The 19,278-nt window shown below is 45.4% G+C and overlaps 1 protein-coding gene across 1 annotated transcript in view; it reads right to left on the bottom strand.

The window, feature by feature from the left end:
• LOC145405563 (ras-related protein ced-10-like) overlaps positions 1-19,278 on the bottom strand; it is a 99,018-nt gene that overhangs the window by 4,973 nt on the left and 74,767 nt on the right. Inside the window, exon 4 of the mRNA XM_080276896.1 lies at positions 842-973. Within this exon, the coding sequence (XP_080133022.1) occupies positions 842-973 (132 nt within the window). The remainder of the gene's footprint in view (positions 1-841; positions 974-19,278) is intronic.

Raw genomic sequence — 19,278 nt, 5'->3', positions numbered from 1 at the left:
TTTCTCCTGTTGTTAGTTTACATACATATCTTCACGGTGAAGTGAAGTCTCTGCATATATATATATATATATATATATATATATATATATATATATATATATATATACACTAGCAGGGGAACCCAGCGTTGCCGGGCCAAAAAGGAGAACACTAATCCTATTTGGTCTACTTCAATCTTTCTTTCTGCTCCAGAAGGACCATGTACTTTTGAAAAGGGATTACGAGAGGTCCTGTAACTTTCTATTTCAGCTTTTGCAGACTAACGCATAGTACTTGTGCACACTTGTTTACTATTTCCTGTAACCTCAAATGACCTCAGAGGTCAATCTCACATAGCCTATGTCCGAACAGGAGGTCATGTGAGTCTCCTTGCCAAAAATTGTGCTGCTGGGTCCAGTCATTCGAGCGTGTATTACCGATGGCCTCAAATGACCTCCGATGACCTCGGATGTCCTCGGAGGTCAACCTCACATAGCCTATGTCCGAACTGGAGGCCATGTGAGCCTCCATGTCAAAAATTGGGCTGCAGGGGTACCTAGCCTTTCCCGGGCCAAAAGGCAAACTCTCTACCGGTGACCTCATATGACCTAGATCTTAATTTTGAACCCCCTTAAACCATCCTTGGGTCACCCTGATTCAGAATATATATATGGGTCAGGGGGCTTCTGGCTCTTGGTTTTGACGTGATAGACAGATAAATAGATATGTCTTTCGTCCAGTCTAATAATGTTGTCTCGATCCATAAAACAAGAAGCTGTGTATCACCACAAGTAACATTTTGTCTGCAGACATCACGGATATAAAATAATGACAGCCTCACACCATTGTGACAATTCTCACCCCAGGGTAACAGAGAGGTCTGAATTTCTCCAGGGCTCCTTGTCCCGTTGTGTCCCATAGCGTCATGGGGTACTTTGTGCCATCAACCTTGTGAGTCCCAGCAAATATGTCGAACACTTTGGGTACATATTCCTGCAAAGAAAAACAGCAGTATTATGTTCCTCTTAATGCATATGAACCTCAGGTTTTACAGGGTATGAAACATGGGTTTCAGTTAAACACCTACTAGTAGGACTCCTAGCTCAGACGTTGTCGGGTGTGGAGGTCTGGCCGTTCTGTCTCGAGATTTCGACTCTGTTCGATTTACTCTTGAAGAATTTCGTCCAGTTTACTCACTTTTGCCAGTTTGGGGACTTAGTCTCTGGTACTGAGGAAGATTTTTGAACGTTTTTCCAGGTTTTTCTGGGACTCTGTCTCAGATTGCCTGGGTGTGGCTGAGTGTGTGTGTGTGTGTGTGTGTGTGTGTGTGTGTGAGTTTGTGCTTTTTTTTTTTTTTTTTTTTTTTCCCGGCCGCCGTTAGTGTCTCTCTGCGTGGTATGAAGCCGAACCCTGAAGGGGTGCCGTTAGAAGGCACTTCCATGAGGGGGCCCATTAGGGGCTGGTTATAGGAAGCGCAGAGAGCGGCTCTGATAGAATAGGGAAGACCCGAAAGGGGCAGTGGCGGGGCCTCCTACGTCGCCCTTTAGAGGGCGGGAGCATAGGTTGCCCGTCACTGTAGGGACTTGGCCGTGTTTTTTTTTTTTTTTTTTTTGAGTGATTGTGTGTGTGCTGTGTGTGTGTGTGTGTGTTAGTGTGTGTGTAGTCTGTTTCTTGGGGAGTTTGCTTGCCTCAGTGCTATGGAGGCACCTCTTAGTACCCGATCTTCGGGTCCCTCACGCATCCCACGACCTCTGCCCCAGCGCTCAGGTTTATCTAGGCCTTCCAGTGCTAAGGGGAGTAAGAGGGAGAGACGCTCCTCCACGTCCAGCTCACAGTCCTCTGCTCCCATAGATCCCTGTCCCTCCCTAGCTACTGCCTTGGCTCCTGCCTCGGGCCCATTGCCTCGTCCTGCCACCTGTGCTTCCCCTTCTACAACTCGACCAGCTAAATCAGCTCGCCACCATGAGCAGATGGCCGTGGATGCTGCCCTTCCTGCTGCCTCATTTGCTCCTTCTGGATGCTAATCCTGCCCGTACTGATGACGGTTTCTCGCTGGTCAGTAGTAAAAGATCTAGACGGCGAGAGCAGGGAAACTACGCCACTCCGGCACCACGCTCTGGGGCTCCTCGCAAGCCTCCTCTCTTACCGCTCGACCTTCAGTAATGGTGGCGGTGCCCCCTCCACCTCGCTCATCATTCCCGGCCTTTCGTGTTACACGCCAGGACGGGCACGAAACAAGCTACGATGCAGTCGCAGCTTTGGAACACTGCCTGCCGGAACTGAGGACCACAAACATTATCGGCAAAGACGGGAGCTCCGTCCTAGTCCCCGAAAGACGAGGTCTCTTACAACCTTCTCAAGGCAGCAGCCCAGGACGTGGCCAACCCCATCAAGCTCGTGGAGCTTCACTTCCAGGGCTGAGATCGACCAAGGCTATTGTCATGGGGTATCCCATGAGAATGCCGGTCGATCTCCTTGCGTCACCCACAGGTGGAAGAAGCCACGCGTTGTCAGAGGCAGCGTACCAGGGAGGAGACTCGCCAGGTCCTCATCACTTTACGAGGTCCTCTACTACCCTCTCTCGATCTTGGGAACTGGGGGACTTACTATCTGCGCCCATATACCCCGGAGCCTCTCCGTTGCTATCGGTGTCAGAGGTATGGACACCACAGAGCCACGTGCAACAGGCCTGTCGTTTGCGGGATCTGCAGCGGCCCACACGATACGTGAGCGCTGCCTGGAAAGATTCAAGGCCAAGGAGGCAATCACCTCCTGCTGCCCCAACTGCTCTGGCCCACACCATGCGTGGCACCCCAACTGCCCCATCAGAGCTGCACATGTCTTGCAGGGCCGGGAACGCCAGGTAGCCTGGGTTCAGCAGCAGCAAGCCACCAGCTCCCACACCTGCACCTCCAGGGACCTTTGTCTGGGGCCAACAGCGTCAAATAATAGCTGTGCCTTCTCCTCCTCCTCCTCTCGATGCCAGCGCCTTTCCCCTCTGCAGTCTGCTCCCCCTCGTCAGACTGTGGCAGTGGAGGTTCACCACCCACCTCCTACCACACTCCCACCACCGTTCGATGCATCTCTCCCGTACCACCTCATGCTCCGAGCTCCCCCAGATTCTCTTCACCATACAGGACCTGCAATTAATTGGGAAAGAGATTGCTCTAAGCTTTGCTCTGTTACTGGAATCGATGCTTGGCAAGAAAGTCGATACTGCTCCCCTCGTGGCTACTATCGACAAAATCGTCGAGGATGTGGTGGAGGCAAAGCGTCAGCTTCGTCCCTCTCCACCTACACGTCAGATGTCGTCTCCCGACCTGTCGGCAACACCCCAGCCACCTCATGTCCCTACACGCCGTCGTCGACATCGCGGCCCATCCACCCGCCCGCCAGGACCAACTGCAGCCTCAGCAGTGCCCAAGGCCAGATGCCGCTCTCGCAGCCCAATTACCACCTCACCAGGGCCACCACAAACCTCAGCAAGGGTAGGGGCAGAATGCCGACCTCGCGGCCCAGCCTCCAACTCTCTGGCACTGACTCCAGCCTCAGCAGTGGTAGAGGCAGATCACCTGCCCGGCAACCTGCCCATCAATCCATCAGGGCCTGTTCCAGCCTCAGCAGCAGTAGAGGCAGAGGGAGAAACTCTCAGACTTCTGCGAGAGACTGCTTACCCTCCACGGTCCCAGACAACGCTGTTTGCCTCCGAGTCCTGCAGTGGAACTGCGTAGGAGCTTGGAGTAAGCTTCCTCACCTCCAGGAGGTGGCTTTCCGGGAGAATATTCATGTCTTCCTTCTGCAAGAGACACTCCTACCCCACGGCTCCCCTTTTCGGCTCCGAGGATACAATGGCTTCTTCCTCCCTAGGGTCCCTGGTAATGCGCAAGGGTGTGCCATCCTGGTTCGGGATCACATCCCTTGCAAAGAATGTAGCCCTCCTATTCACTGCATGGTGAGGGTGTTGAGGTTCAAGGAGTCATCTTGCAGCTCGCCACGACCTCCTTAACCGTCTATAACATTTATAAGAGCCATGCTGGGACTCTAGACATTGGCGAGCTCCTCCATCAGGCTGCAGCTGAGTCCACCCTCATTGGGGGGACTTCAATGCCCACCATCCTGTCCTATACTCACCCCACCCGGCGAATGAGGCTGGGCGACATGTTGCCATTGCTCTCGAGGAAACTGCGGGGGTCTCCTTACTCAATGACTTGTCCAAGTCTACCCATGTCCGTGGTGGGAGGCTTGACCTCTCCCTAGTCTCTGCACCTCTTGCCGATGTGTCTACGTGGTCCTTGCACCCAATCCTCACCAGTGATCATTTCGCTGTGGTGATGGAATTGCCTGCGGCTCCTCTTCCACCCCCACCACCACCTCCGCCTCGCTGGGACTTACGACGTGCACATTGGCTCTGAGTATGCACAAACAGTTGACATCGCCTTGGACAAGGCTGTTCCCCCGCATTCCCTAGAGGACCATGCGGAGCAGGTTGCCCGTGCCTTACGTCATGCTGCTGCTGCCTGTATTCCCCTCACCAAGTGCCCCACGGTCTTTCTTAAGGACTACTGGTTTTACGACGAGCGGGTTCAGGAGCTGAACCATCGGCTAAACTCCGCTCGTAAGGCCTACCGTCGGCGACCTTCCTCTCCAACTAGGAGATATCTGGCTGCAGTGGTACGACATGTTTCGCAGGAAAAGCGCCGCATCCGGGATGAGGCTTGGATGAGGTGGTGTAGGTCGCTTGATTCACGTTCCACACTTGGGGAGATGTGGGCGAGAATCAAGTCGGTCTCTTCTCCCCGACCAGCTAGGCCACCATCACATCCTGACCCTGCAGGTGAGGCAGATCGCCTTGCTGCTCATTTCGCTGCTCGTACTGCCACAACTAACCTCCCACAGTCAGTCAGTGACCTGCAATCTAGCCTTGCAGGACCCCGCAGGGACGCTGTCTATGCTGCTTGCTCTCGTCCTGATGCTGCAGACCACCCCTTTACTGTGGAAGAGCTAGAGCGAGTGTTGTGCAGCAGAAAGGATACGGCTCCGGGCCCTGATGGCCTTGTATACTCCCTCCTGGCTCGCACAAGCCAGGGAGGGAAGGCACGTCTCCTGGACCTGTTCAATCGCTCATGGCTTGAAAAGCGTCTCCCTGGATTGTGGAAGACAGCCATTATTCACCCCATCCCCAAACCACGAGACCCGACTACCTTGAGGCCGATCTCCCTCCTCAGTTGCATTGCCAAGACCGCTGAGAGGCTTGTCCTCTCTCGACTTGTCTGGAGGTTGGGGCCGCTCCATCCCGTCTATTTGCTTACCTCCCCTGGCAGGAGCGCTCAACATTGCCTAGCCTCCTTTCTTGGTGAGCTGAGGAGTGGTCGTGGCATGGCTGTCTTCCTCGATCTTGAGAAGGCATTCGAACTTGCCAACCCAGACGCAGTACTTGTGGCGCTCGCAGCGAAGGGCTTGGGTGGTCGCCTCCTCTCCTGGGTGAGGGACTTCTTCCACGGCCGTGCTGCTTGTGTTCGATTTCAGGGCAGAGTATCCCCTTCCTACTCTCATGTCAATGGCACACCCCAGGGCAGTGTGCTGAGTCCTCTTTTATTTAATGTCTTAGTTGAGGACCTGCTTACAGTCGACTATGGCCAAGGGGTTACTCTGTTCTGCTATGCAGATGACTTGGCATTGGTTTTCTCTAGACGGGACTGCTACACTCAGGCACCAACTGCGCTTTCCCGTCTACATGCCAAATGCTGTGAGCTTGGCCTTAAAATCAATTTCCAAAAAACTAAATGTCTGCCTTTTGGTCTCCGCCACCCTGACCGTCCCCTTCTTCTTGGGGGTAATAGCCTTGATGTCGTTCGCTGTCACCAGTACCTGGGTGTATGGTTCGACAGCCGTCTGACATTTGCCACTCATATCCGCTATATACGGGAGCGAGCAGCTACCCGCATTACTGCCCTAAAAGCCCTTTCTCACCGCAACCTGGGTGCCTCGTACAGCGTCCTACGGACTTTTTATTCACAAGCTATCCGTTCCATTGTGGATTACGGGGCTCTATGTCTTATCGGAGTGTCTGAGTCACTCCGTCTCTCTTTGGAAGTCCTGCAGAACACTGCTCTGCGTATATTGCTCGGTGCACCTCCTTGGACACGCTTGGTCAACCTTCGGGCTGAGAGCGGTTTTCCCTCTCTGCAGCACCGCATTTGGGCACGAACAACAGCTGTCGTTGCTCAGCTCTGTCGGCATCGGCCCCACCTTCCGGTGTCTGTACTCCTCCAGCGTACCCTTGCTCGGCCCCCAAATCCGCACCCTGGACGTGATTGGATTCTGCTTGCTGCGGACATAGTTCGCAAGCTTGACGCCGCTGATGCCATTGGTGGTGGTCCTGACTTGCCCAATCCTGCATATGCCCCTGCTCCTCCTTGGCTCCCACCTGTGATCAAATATGTCGAGCCTAATATAGCAGTTCCCAGGTCCTCTTTTTCCTGCTGTTCTTCGCCAGGATGCTCTCAGTCGTGTGGCAGCTTTCTTCACTCCAGATACTGCAGTCTACTATACTGACGGGTCTGTTGGTGATGACGGGTCTGCGGGTGCTGCTTTTGTTTGTGATGAGGGGGTTGAGTCCTGGCGTGTCACCTCCGGTGTTTCAGCCTACCAGACTGAGCTCGTTGCCATTCTCTGCGCCTCTTCGCCATGCTGATCAACACCTCCATCGGTGTATTATTATCCATACGGACTCGCTTTCCTCTATACGTGGCCTCCAAAAGCACTACTACTCTGACAATAAATATCTCCTTACGTCCATCATAGCTGTTGCAACTTCCATCACAGGTAGGGGGTGAGGTTCACCTTCACTGGCTTCCTGGGCATGTCGGTATTGCAGGCAATGAGCGTGCTGATGCTGCTGCTCGCCATGCTGGCACGTTACCTGTTACCACATTTCAGCTGCATCCTAGTCTATCCCTTCTTTTGCGACATGTGGCTGATGCCGTCTGCCGACTTTCGCAGGAGGATCATCAGTTTCAGGTGTGGGAGGGCTCCCGTTCTGCTACGTGGTATGCCAGAGCTACAGAGTACTCACCTGTGTCTGTTCCCCATGGCACACCTAACCACCTACTGGTTCCACTTCGCCGCTTACGCCTAGGGTTCCCGTGCTACAGCCAGGTGACTAACAGCAACCCAGAGCCGTGCCCTCACTGCTTTGAGGTCAGTGAGCAGCCCCTGCTCCATTATGTTCTGGACTGTCCTGCAACATCTCGACTTCGGTGTAATATTGGGACGCAGCTTCATGTTGGGGCTGACGACTTTCAACTGGCAGCAGAGCTTATTGCAAGGACACCCACGTCTGCTCTTTTGGGGGTTGTGGCCATGTACCCACCCCCACGCTAGTATATAATACTTGTTTTATTAACAGACTTTCACTGACGGGCTTTTGTTTTGCCCGTGTCCTCCCTTTTTAGGAGGCGAATCTAAACCAACCAACCAACCTACTAGTATTATTCCATAACGTATTCTAGACTGAAGCCATTTGAAACTTACAAGGTTAGAAAAAATATATATCATCGCACTGAAATGGCTAAACACAATTGTGTCTATCGCTTGTAAAACAAGGCTTTTAAAAGGAGAGTCCAAAAGAGATAAGATTTCCTATGCAGTGATGAAGTTATCTGAGGTTATATATAACACATCATTCTGATTCACTGATTATTGAACGCCTTTGATTTCATTACTCATTTTCATTTCCTCCTACATTTTTTTTACTCTGGATATCATCGCATTAAAGTACTAAGTATTTTGATCTATTAATCCTCATTAACCCTTTAAGAACTCTTGTTACTGTAACACTTCCTACCCCTTCTAACTCATTTTTACATGAAACCTCACGACTCCCTTTCCCAAAACCACTGTTGCATGAGGCTCTTTTCCATCTCTTCCTTCGACTTCTCCAACACCATCACCCATTTCCTCCTACACCCACAACAATCACTGCTATACAGGTAAAGTGTCATATCTCATATGCCACCACAATTTTTGGCCACTTATTCCACCACTGAATCAGGTTAAGGATTTTGTAGTCAAGGACCTGGCACAAGGAAAAGCAATATGACACAGGAAGGGAAAACCTTTCAATGAAAACAGCTGCCTTCGATCCTCACAGCCTCGCAGGGCTTTGCTCAGTTTTAGCACCCACAAACTTCACATATCCTTCTCAGAGCCCTACCCTAAAGTTTTTCTTTCTTCTGACCAAATGTTGTCCAACTGCGATTGCCATCATTTGAGCCAGCCTTACTCTAGCCGTACAGCAGCTTCATAGTGAGGCGAACTCCCGTATACTCTATGGTGGAAAAGACAGATCGATACAGAAAATAATCACAGCAAAGATCCTCCTTATATTCCCCCCTGCCCATCCCCTTCCACACCAGAAAGTACAACTGTCCTAATGGAGAAACAAGCGGGTTGGTGCAAGCGAAAGCAATGTCTGCCAGGAAAAACAGAAGGGAAACACGTATGACAGGTATGCTTCTCCCCAGATGAACACGTAGATGTGAGATCTTCACAACTAGAGTCAATTAGTTGATGTTACTTGCAATCTAGATCGAATAGGCAATGCGTAGTCGTGGAAGACACATGATAACTATGCATTTGTACTGTGCAGTTTTATATATATCTTGACCATAAACTCCTAGTGACAGACAACGCCATACCTCTATAAAATACCTTCTGCCCAATGTTTACTCTGTGTTTCGTGTTGAAGAGAATGTATTCATGATGACATGATTTAGGTGATTACAGGTACATTGTCTTTTTGTAAGTTAACGACTAGGCCTAGTTAAAAAATCAGGAAAACAGTGAGGCCATTACTGAGTTCAGTGACAGGACAAGGGGGTGGGAGGGAAAGCAGGACAGGTTACTGTAAGACAGTGTGTTGTTTGTAGAGATGGAAGCATATATTTTATGAAGGGAAGACAATTTATAAACTAGCATAGTTAAGACAGACCACGGAAGATGTTTGTCATTGCGTCTAACAATTCTGGGGAGGGTGCAAAGCTAGACAAAATAGGATTCCATATTCTGGAAGACAAAGTGCAAGATGAGCCTTGAATTACTATGTTGGGAACTCCTTGATTAGGCAACAAGAGAAAGAGTTTTGTGCTACGGATTCTAGGAGGAAGGGTTTTGCTTTATGGTTTAGAATACAGGATGTGACCAAAAAAAAGTGATTACTCAGTCATTAGTAACTTAGACAAATAAGATTTTATAATTGTGATAGAAACTAATAACGTAGGATAAGGCAGGTCTTAGGAGTTATTTGGGAAATAAGGGAGCCTGATTAGAAAGTTGAAGAACAGCTATAGAAACAGAGTTATCTGTAGCTTGAGTTCCTGGACACTGCTGATGGACAGTTTGCCTACGGAAAATGAATCGTATGGACGTTTCACAGATAGGACATGTAGCCAACAAACATGTCACCGACTGCTTAATTTTAAGTGTGTGTGTGTGTGTGTGTGTGTGTGTGTGTGTGTGTGTGTGTGTGTGTGTGTGTGTGTGTGTGTGTGTGTGTGTGTGTGCACCATTTGCTTCTGAGGTTTGATGTTGACTATGCCATTTTCAGCAGAATAACTATAATAAACAGAAGGCTAGAGGGTCCATTCGGGGAGGAGGGTGAGTTGTTTGGTGAAGTTTTGGGCAATATTAGCGATGACAGTTTTTTGATCAGCGCTACCACCATTTCATCAGAGAAGGGAAAACTAGGTTTGGTAGGATTCAAGGTGACAGTGGTGTTGATGCCCGAGAATGGAGATAGTGATACAGTACATAAAGAAGCAATTTGTGGCATAACTGTTAATACTCATCCCCTTGAGGCCAACTCATGTCGGGTAAGGGAGGTGAGGTCATGTAAAAAAAAAAAAGAAAAAGTCGAAGTGATGGTAGACGACTTCATCTGAGGTGCAGGTAGCTAGTAGTGTTTTTTTTTTTTTGGAGGGGGGGGGGACGAAAGGTGAGGTCACATCATCTCTGACGTGGAGGAGTACTGCATTCTATAGTCTACTGAAAACTGAATAAATTAAAATGGGGATTAAGTCCAGTGCTTTCAATAACCTCAAAAAATCTAGACATAATACTTGTGTTTGTATGTGAATCCCACAAGCATTTTATCGAAGCAAGATGAGTTAATTGCCATTATGACTATCAAAAATCAAAGTATGATTAAGCAGACAGAATCTTATTGGAAAAGTATGGTTACAAAATTACGAAACACTGAAACATCGTGATTGTACCAGTCCGACAGGGAAATTCAAATGCCTGTTAAAAACCACCTAGGCTCAGGTTAATGCATTACTTATGTGGACATAATATGATTCCTTGAATGTCGAATTTTCATGGGAAGCAAAAAAAGGTATTCATTTTGACGTGCTATACACATCGTCCAAGGGAGAAGAAGGAAACAATGAACTGCTCTACGATCAGACAAAATCCCGTCACAGGGAACACAGGCAGTGTCATTTTGGGGGGCCTTCAGTATTCCTAAATTACTTAAAATACATAATAAAAAACAAACAAAGGAACAGACTACTAGAAACGCTTTGTGATGAATGTCTAAATAAAATATTGAATATACCAACTCGTGGAACAGTATACTTGACATTGTTATACCAACAGATTGTCATTTAATTAATCTGTGCAGTGTAGGTAAGAATTTTCTTAATATTCATCTTAGTTTCCAACATAAAAAAATGAGCTTCATTTATTGGAGGCAAAATTGATATACTAACTGGAATAAGTTACTACAAGTACAGGAAATGTGGGAAATATTATACAGAGAAACATTTTTTTTTTTTTTAATACCAAGAACTACATGACAAAAATAATTTCAGTAACAAGCCAGTATTGCTGTCGAAACATACAAATAAAAAATATATCGGTTAGAGACGAAGACCATATAAGCCATATTAACCCCTTAACCGCGGGGCGTCACTTTCGTGACGCTTGGGAGCAAGGGATCATACCGTGGGGCGTCGCTTTTGTGATTCTGTGTTATTTTGAATTCACCCGGGCTTCCAAGTGGGGGCTTGTATCATCTATCAGTACTGCCAATGTCCAACACTAGTCAGCACTCCTAATCTCATCTGTACTCCCATCCATTGTTGACAATTTAGCCATTTCTCCCCGTTCTTGACTCCCCTCCCTACCCCCCCTCCATTACACTATCCTCTCGCCTGCCCGGCCGTGCTACGCTAAGTAAATCTTCCCTGGAATTTTTCACTGATTTCATCCATTGAAATAAGCCCTATGCCCTATTCTTATACCAAATAATATATACAAGAAAGAAATAAGGTAAGTGAGAGTGCCATACACCTGGAATTGGCTAATTATCACCTGACAACACCTCACGTGCACTCGTTCGCTAATTTTCGCTGTTTTTTTCCCCTTGAAATATGCCATATAATCTATTTTCGCAATAAATATACATATAAGGAAGGAGGGGAGAAGCCTAAGTGATATTTACATTCACCTGGAACTACCTAATTTATAATGTATTGTCTAGATATCCTGCCAATCATTTCAGTGAAATACATAGCTGTTTCAAGAGCTACGTTGGTAGTACTGAATAACCCCTAAGTAGGCCTCAACCCGGGCTGGCCCTCCTTTATCAGTTCTCTCTCATCTTCCGAAGAGGAGGTACGGCTCATCCTCTTGCTGACTTCAGGGCCTTTATTCACCCCCATGCAAAGGACCCTGTGACCTTTACCCCCTACTAAACCTCGTGTGGAAAGAGGTAAAGGGCTGACAATTGATAAAAGAGTGACTACGATCTTTCTATTGAGTAAAACAGTGCAAGTGGAATTGTAAATAATGTGTAAATAATGTGTAAACAGCAAGTGAAAGTAATGAATGTAAATATACATGAACAATGGAAAATAGTTTTATAAGTTATTTCAAGTGACAGTGCACAACACAGTGTAAATAAAATAGAAATGTAAATAACGTAAATAAAATAGAGAACGTAAATAGAAATGTAAATGAGTAGTATTATAAGAATACGAGTATATACCCTAGGAGTAATGAAAGTGAAATTTTCACTATAGCATGTCTGAATACTATGAGTTATGAGAGTGAAGATGAAAGTGACATTCACTCTCAATGCCAGTATACAGGACGAGAAAGCGAATGCTAAGTATTTTACTGAAAGAAATTGAATCCCAACAGTGACAATAAACTAATACTACTGAAGGAAACTTATGGATAAAGACTGTAGATATATATAAGTGTTATATAGTAATAGAAATATAAAGTGTGAGGGGTTTTATGAATAATAAATGACAGAGTACCAAGAGCGAACTAGCGCAAGTGTGACGGTCATACGCACTCGTAATTTTCATTGCTTTCACAGTGGGTTTTTTTTTTGGAGTATGGATCCCAAACTACTTGAAAATCATAGAGTAGTGTTTATAGTTTTAATATCTGGCTGTGGTAATCATATTACGGGTTGTCGGGAAGTGTAAAGTGGAGACTTCGTTACCCAACTTCAGAGGTCTCCACAAGTCCTACGGTAACTGACAAAGGCTCAACAAACATTCCAGGAGAAAGTTGAAGGTATGTGCCATAAGCATATATAATTTTAATATTCTAGGACTAATAACTGATTTTTGGCAAATATTTTTTGAGAGTCTGTCGGAGCCCGAATAACCCCGCGGCACACGCAAAACATCGGTAAACATGCCCGCGGTGTAGGGGTTAAACGACGAGAAATAACAAGGGCAGAACTGAGTGTTTTAAACTACAGCAGCAATACACGGATGTTTTTAGAAAAACTAAATGAAACTGAAACAAAAACTTCAAATGAAGCTAATTAAACCTATGATGATGATGATGATGATGATGATGATGATGATGATGATGATAATAATAATAATAATAATAACAATAATATTAATTTATCTATCTATCTATAGCCCGACGCCCTAATCCCGCAAAGGGTGGCCGCAGACAAAACGCCTCCAAGTCGCTCTGTCACCCACCATTTGATTACCCTCCCCCCAACTCACCCCCCCCTCCCTCATATACCTCTCAACTCCATCACTTCACCTCATCCTCGGTCTACCTCTCCCTCTCCCTCCCTCCACCTCACCTACATACACCCTCTTAGTCAGTCTTTCATTCTCTATTCTCTCCACATGTCCAAACCACCTCAGTGTATTTCTCCTAATCTTCTCAGCAACATCCACATCCACCCCACAGCGTTCCTTCACTTCTTCATTCGTCAACCTGTCCCTCCATGTCACTCCACATGCTCCTCTCAAGTAACTCATTTCCACTGCTCTCACTCTTGACTTGTTCCCCTCTTGCAAGGTCCATGCTTCGCTTCCATACGTCAGGGTAGGGATCACAGTACTATCATGCAGTGACTTCTTAACTTCCATACTCACCTCCCTATTTCTTATCACTGCTTTCAGTGTACCAACGACCTTCCTTCCCTGCTGTACCCTTTCAAGCACTTCATCCCCCAAAGTTCCATCCTTACTCATCACACTACCCAAGTACTTGAATGCACTCACATTCTCCATATCCTCACCATCCAACCTCACTGCACACTCTGTGACTTCATTCCTCTCAAACACCATAACTTTACTTTTGTTTACATTAACTTTCAGATTCCTCCTCCTACACACTGTCCCAAATTCATTCACCAAACCTTGCAACTCCCATTCATCTTCACTCAACAATACTGTATCATCAGCAAACAGCAACACCGGAAGCTTCCAAATCTCACCCTCATTCATTAGGGCCACCCCCACATCCACTGCCCTACCTTGTACCTCCTTTACGACCCCATCCATATATATATTAAACAGCCGTGGAGACATTACACACCCCTGTTTCAGTCCCACATTGAGATCAAAGAACTCACTCAGCTCACCATCCACTCGCACCGTAACCCTAGCTCCCTCGTCCATACTCTTTACAGCACTCAACAATTTCCCCTCCACTCCATATATTCTTAATACCTTCCACATACCTTGCCTATCTATTCTGTCATAAGCTTTCTCCAAGTCCATGAAGGCAGCATACACTTTCCTTCCCTTCTCTAGATACTTCTCCACTAAACATCTTAGAACAAATATCTGATCTACACACCCTTTTCCCTTCCTAAATCCCCCTTGTTCTTCTCCAACTAGCTCCTCTGTCATATGCCTAACCCTATCAATGAGTATTCTATCATATATTTTACCAGTCACACTAAGTAGGCAAATACCCCTATGGTTACCACATACTTCTCTCTCTCCTTTTCCTTTGTATAAAGGAACATTTATACCTGATTTCCAGTCCTCTGGAACCCTTCCCTCTTCCCAAGCCAATCTACACAACTTCCAGATCCACTCCACAACAATCTCACCCCCATACCTAAGCATTTCACCACACACTCCATCTATTCCTGGGGCCTTTCCCAACTTAACATTCTTCATCGCTTCCACTATTTCCGCCCTACTGATCTCTTCCTCCCTCCTCTCATCTCTTCTTCTCCCAGCCATTCCCCAACCACTTATACTCGCACTGCTCTCACTCTCCACATTCAACAAATCCTCAAAGTGCTCCTTCCATCTCCTCAGTTTCTCTCTCTTCTCCACCAACAATCTATTATTCCTATCTTCCACTCCCCTACTATTTCCCCTTTCACACTGCCTTACTTTCTTTACCTCCTTCCAAAACAATTTCTTACTCTCCCTCCATTTCACACTCAGATTCCTCCCAAAGTCCTCATCCACTTTCTTTTTACTCTCCTTCACCAGTCTCTTAACCTCCCTTCTCCTGTTCACATATACCTCTCTCTTCTCTCTCTCATCTTCTCCCCTACCTCTACTCGCTAGCCATTCACTATATGCCATCTTATTTTGTTCCACAGCTCGTTTCACCTCATCATTCCACCATGCTGTCCCTGCACACCCTTGCATCTCCTCACTCCACAAACCGCCTCACACGCTGCGCCTATCTCTTCCATGAATATCTTACATACGTCTTCCACCCCTTCCATCTGCTCTAGCTCATACCTTCCCAGTCTTTCTTCCACTATGCTTTTATACTGTTATTTTCTCACTATCTTGCAATTTCTCCACTCTTCTCACAGGAGTTGCAATAATAATGTAATAATGATAGTTAATAATCATTAATAATTAATAATATTAACAATAATGATAATTTCAATTATTATTAATACCATTATTATTATTATTATTATTGTTATTATTATTATTATTATCATCTGCTTAAATAAGAAACATGTAATAGGAAGCATACGTCATCTGTTACATTCAAGAAATAATATTATCGTGATGAACTGACACTACGGGTAGTAGGAAACTGATGCCACAGCCCACTCTCATACATCTGGGAGGTGGAGGGAGTTGAAGGAAGCTTGTGTGTTCAGGCAGGTCTTATGTCCAGGTGCAGTGGCGCCACAGGGAGAAGGTGTCCATCACCCGCGCCCAAACCAAGTTAACAATGAAAAATGAAATACCAAGAGAATACATGTAATGTACATTGATGACAAAACATTAAATATGTGTAATAAACGTTCGATGATCCCCGAAACGGAAGTAAATGACTACAAGGCATCAGACTCTCTTCCAGTTCCACCTTCGATGATTCCGGTGCTGTTCCTCCATATTTCCTCCCTGTGACTTCCTCGTGGCTGACATATAAATTTCCTTAGCTGATGTATTTTCTGCCATCACTGGCCTCAAGGCATATGGACGTGATGGGGTCCCTCCTGTTGTCCTCAAGAACTGTGCTTCTGTGCTTATACCCTGCCTGGGTAAACTCTTTCACCTTTCGCTGTCAACTTGTAACTTTCCTTCTTCCTAGAAGTTTGCTCTCATTCAGCCAGTCCCAAAGAAGGGTGGCCATGCCCAACCCCTCAACTATCGCCCCTTTGCTTTAACTTAAAATCCTGTGTCTCAAAAGTTGTCGAGTCTACTCTCTTAAAAGAAAAATTTAAAAACATCATTCCTATCACAACCTTCTATCTGATCGTCAGTATGGGTTCCGACAGGAATGCTCCACTGGAGATCTTCTCACATACCTTTCAGACTCCTAGTCATCCTCCTTTTGGGACTTTAGCGAAAGCTTTCCCATTGCACTGGACATCTCAAAGGCTTTCGATCGAGTCTGACTTAAATCTTCAATTTCCAAACTGCGCTCTTACGGTTTCTATCCTTCTGTCTGTGCCTTCATCTATAGCTTCCTTTCTTGTTGCTCTATAGCTGCTGTTGTAAACGGCCATCATTCTTCTTCTAGATCAATTAGCAGTTGTGTTCCTCATGGCTTGGCCCTATCACCAACTTTCTTCCTTCTATTCATGAATGACCTTCTAACCTGTACATCTAACCCTATCCACTCATATGTTGATGATTCCATCCTTCACCTTTCCATTCGGTTCCCACAACGTCCATCTCAGCAGTTACTTCAACAAACAATGGATGATGCTGTAGCACACCTAATGTCTGACTTGTCTTGCATCTTTGACTGGGGTAAAAATATTTTTGTTGCTTTTACTGTATCAAAGACACAGTACTTACACCTATAAGCCCAACAAAATCTTCCACAGGAGTACCTACTAATGTTTAATAATGTCCAGCTCAATCCTTCATCATCCTTTTATATACTTGGGGTTTCATTCTCTCGGGACTTATCTTGAAAAGATCATATTATATCTCTTGTAGAATCTGCTTCCAAGACATTAGGTGTGCTAAGCCGACTCTGTACCATCTTTACCCCTACACAGTTGTTGACTTTACACACGGGTTTTATTCACCCTTGTGTAGAGTACAACCCTTATGTGTGGGGAGGCTCCCCACATACAGTTCTTCTCAATATGCGGGGAGTAAAAGTCTTTTCGTCTCATTAACTCTCCCCCTTTTACTGGCTCTCTTCAACCTCTGTCTCTTCGCCGCAGTATTGCATCGTTATCATGTTTCTATCGCTGCTTCAATGGTCAGTGCTCCTCTGAGCTGTCTGTTTACATCCCTCCACCACTACGACGGGCACGTAGCACCCGTCTGACAACAAACTCTCATCCCTTTTCTGTCCAACTCTCTAATGCAGAGTTAACTGTTACTCCCAATCCTTCATTTATGCAACAGATGACTTCTGGAACTGTCTCCCTCTGTCTGTATCTCCTATCTATGATTTCCAGTCTTTCAAACGCAGTGTGTCCAGGCATCTCGAAATGAACGAAGCTTTAATTTGGCTCTCTTTTCTATTGTTTTGTTTTTTCTTGGAAGAAATGGTGTTCGGGCTCCTGTCCTTTTATTCCTTTTTCCATATATATATATATATATATATATATATATATATATATATATATATATATATATATATATATATATATATATATATATATATATATATATATATATATATATATATATATATATAATATCAGCCTGCTGCATTAGGGCTCATAGTATGAAAATACTGAGAGGACTGTTGTACCTACAACATAACTAATTATAAAAACTCCTACAACAGTTTACAGTGCAATAATCACAAAGGCACCTGTACTGACTGACTGTAGACCTGAAGTATGAGGGTGGGGTAAAGTTTGGACCATGTCAGGTCTGCTCCTGACACGTGAGCGGTACCAAGGAGCAGACGGGCAGAGAGAGAGAGAGAGAGAGAGAGAGAGAGAGAGAGAGAGATGCCTGCCCAGATGCATTCTTTTTTCTGGGTATAATTGGCCATCCAGTTATCCTGTCAACATCAGATAAGTGTCTCAAGAAAAGACTGGGCAAGGTCACACCTTCGCCATCCCCCCAAACAAAAGAAGGTATTATGGTAGGTTAACGTTAGGTTGGGCCGAGTTTGGTGAGCTATAGGTTGGTTAATATTAAAACATGCATTTATGACGATTTTTTTTTGTTTGATTAGCTGAACCGATACATTTACTTCCTGAGCGTGGGTACGACATTGCTGAATCATTTCTCGCTGAACTCACTCTGACGGCGCCAATATGACTGGATGACGAAGTGTATCCCAAGAGAAAAACGCGTTGCCCGAATCTGTCAAAATCGAATACGACATCAAGACTGCCAAGCCGTACATTGCATGCTGTTACCTTGGCCCAAGTTATGCTTTGGCTTGTTGAAATGTTTAGTTGACTGCCACAATGCAGATACAAGAAACTAAAAGTTACTTTAATAATATAATATGAGAGATTTAAGTCCAGAAACTATAGGCAAATAACGGGTAACTAGCAACTCAAAAATAGGGAGATTAGCTATTGGAGGGAATGCCAGGTCAGTGTGGAATCCCAGGTCATAGGTCAGGCACAGGAAACACCTGGGGATGTCCGTCAGGTGTCTGCGAGGGAGGAGGTGGTAGATAGGAATGTAGTCCAGGTGACGGAAATTAACTCAGCTACAGTACCAAGCAGACGCTCAACCAGTGAGAAGTATAACGAGTTAATAAATATAATACACGGAGGCCAAGATAGATATATTCCTTCAAAGCCGTTTAGAACTAATAATTCGGAACCTAGATGGTTAAACAACAGATTAAAATCTCTCATAGGCCAAAGGAAGGAATATATAGAAAAATAAAACGTGGAGAGGAACACTTACGTAACCAAATACACGATTTTAAATAGAGAAGTAAAGAGGAGATAAGAAAAGCAAAAGAGAAGTTATGAAATTAAGGTTGCCAGTGAATCAAAAGAAAACCCCAAGGGTTTTATCAAATGTACCGAACAGAAAAATAAAGACAGAATAGGACCACTCAGAACAGAATCAGGTGACATTACCAGTGAAGATAAAGAAATGTGCTCCATCCTAAATAATTATTTCATATCAGTATTCACCAAGGAAAATCTAAGCCTGGTCCCTCAAGCAGCAAATATTTACCATGAGAATACGGAAAATATTCTTAGTAAAATAACCATTAGTAAGGAGGACGTATTGAAAGAAATTAATAAGTTAAAACCTCAAAAATCGCCAGGTCGGACGATATATATGCAAAAATTATAAAAAGAAACCAAGAAGAATTATGTCACCCACTTTTAACGTTATTTAATGACTCTTTAAGTTCAGGAGAAGTTCAGAGGCGTGGAAAACCGCAAACGTAGTGCCCATCTTTAAAAGGGTGATAAATCAGCTGCGTCGAATTATCGTCCGATAAGTCTAACGTCAATAGTAGGAAAAATGTTAGAGTCAATTTTGGCAAATAAGATTAGAGAACACTTAGAAAAATTTAATCTTATAAACGAAAGTCAGCACGGATTCAGGCAAGGACGATCACTGCCTCACAAA

The sequence above is a fragment of the Coenobita brevimanus genome, chromosome 67 (assembly GCF_032717465.1).
Source record: "Coenobita brevimanus isolate Jiangsu-jjx chromosome 67, ASM3271746v2, whole genome shotgun sequence".
In the NCBI taxonomy this organism is placed as follows: Eukaryota; Metazoa; Arthropoda; class Malacostraca; order Decapoda; family Coenobitidae; genus Coenobita; species Coenobita brevimanus.
Note: the sequence above shows the minus strand (reverse complement) of the source record. Positions and strands in the feature narration are given on the sequence as shown.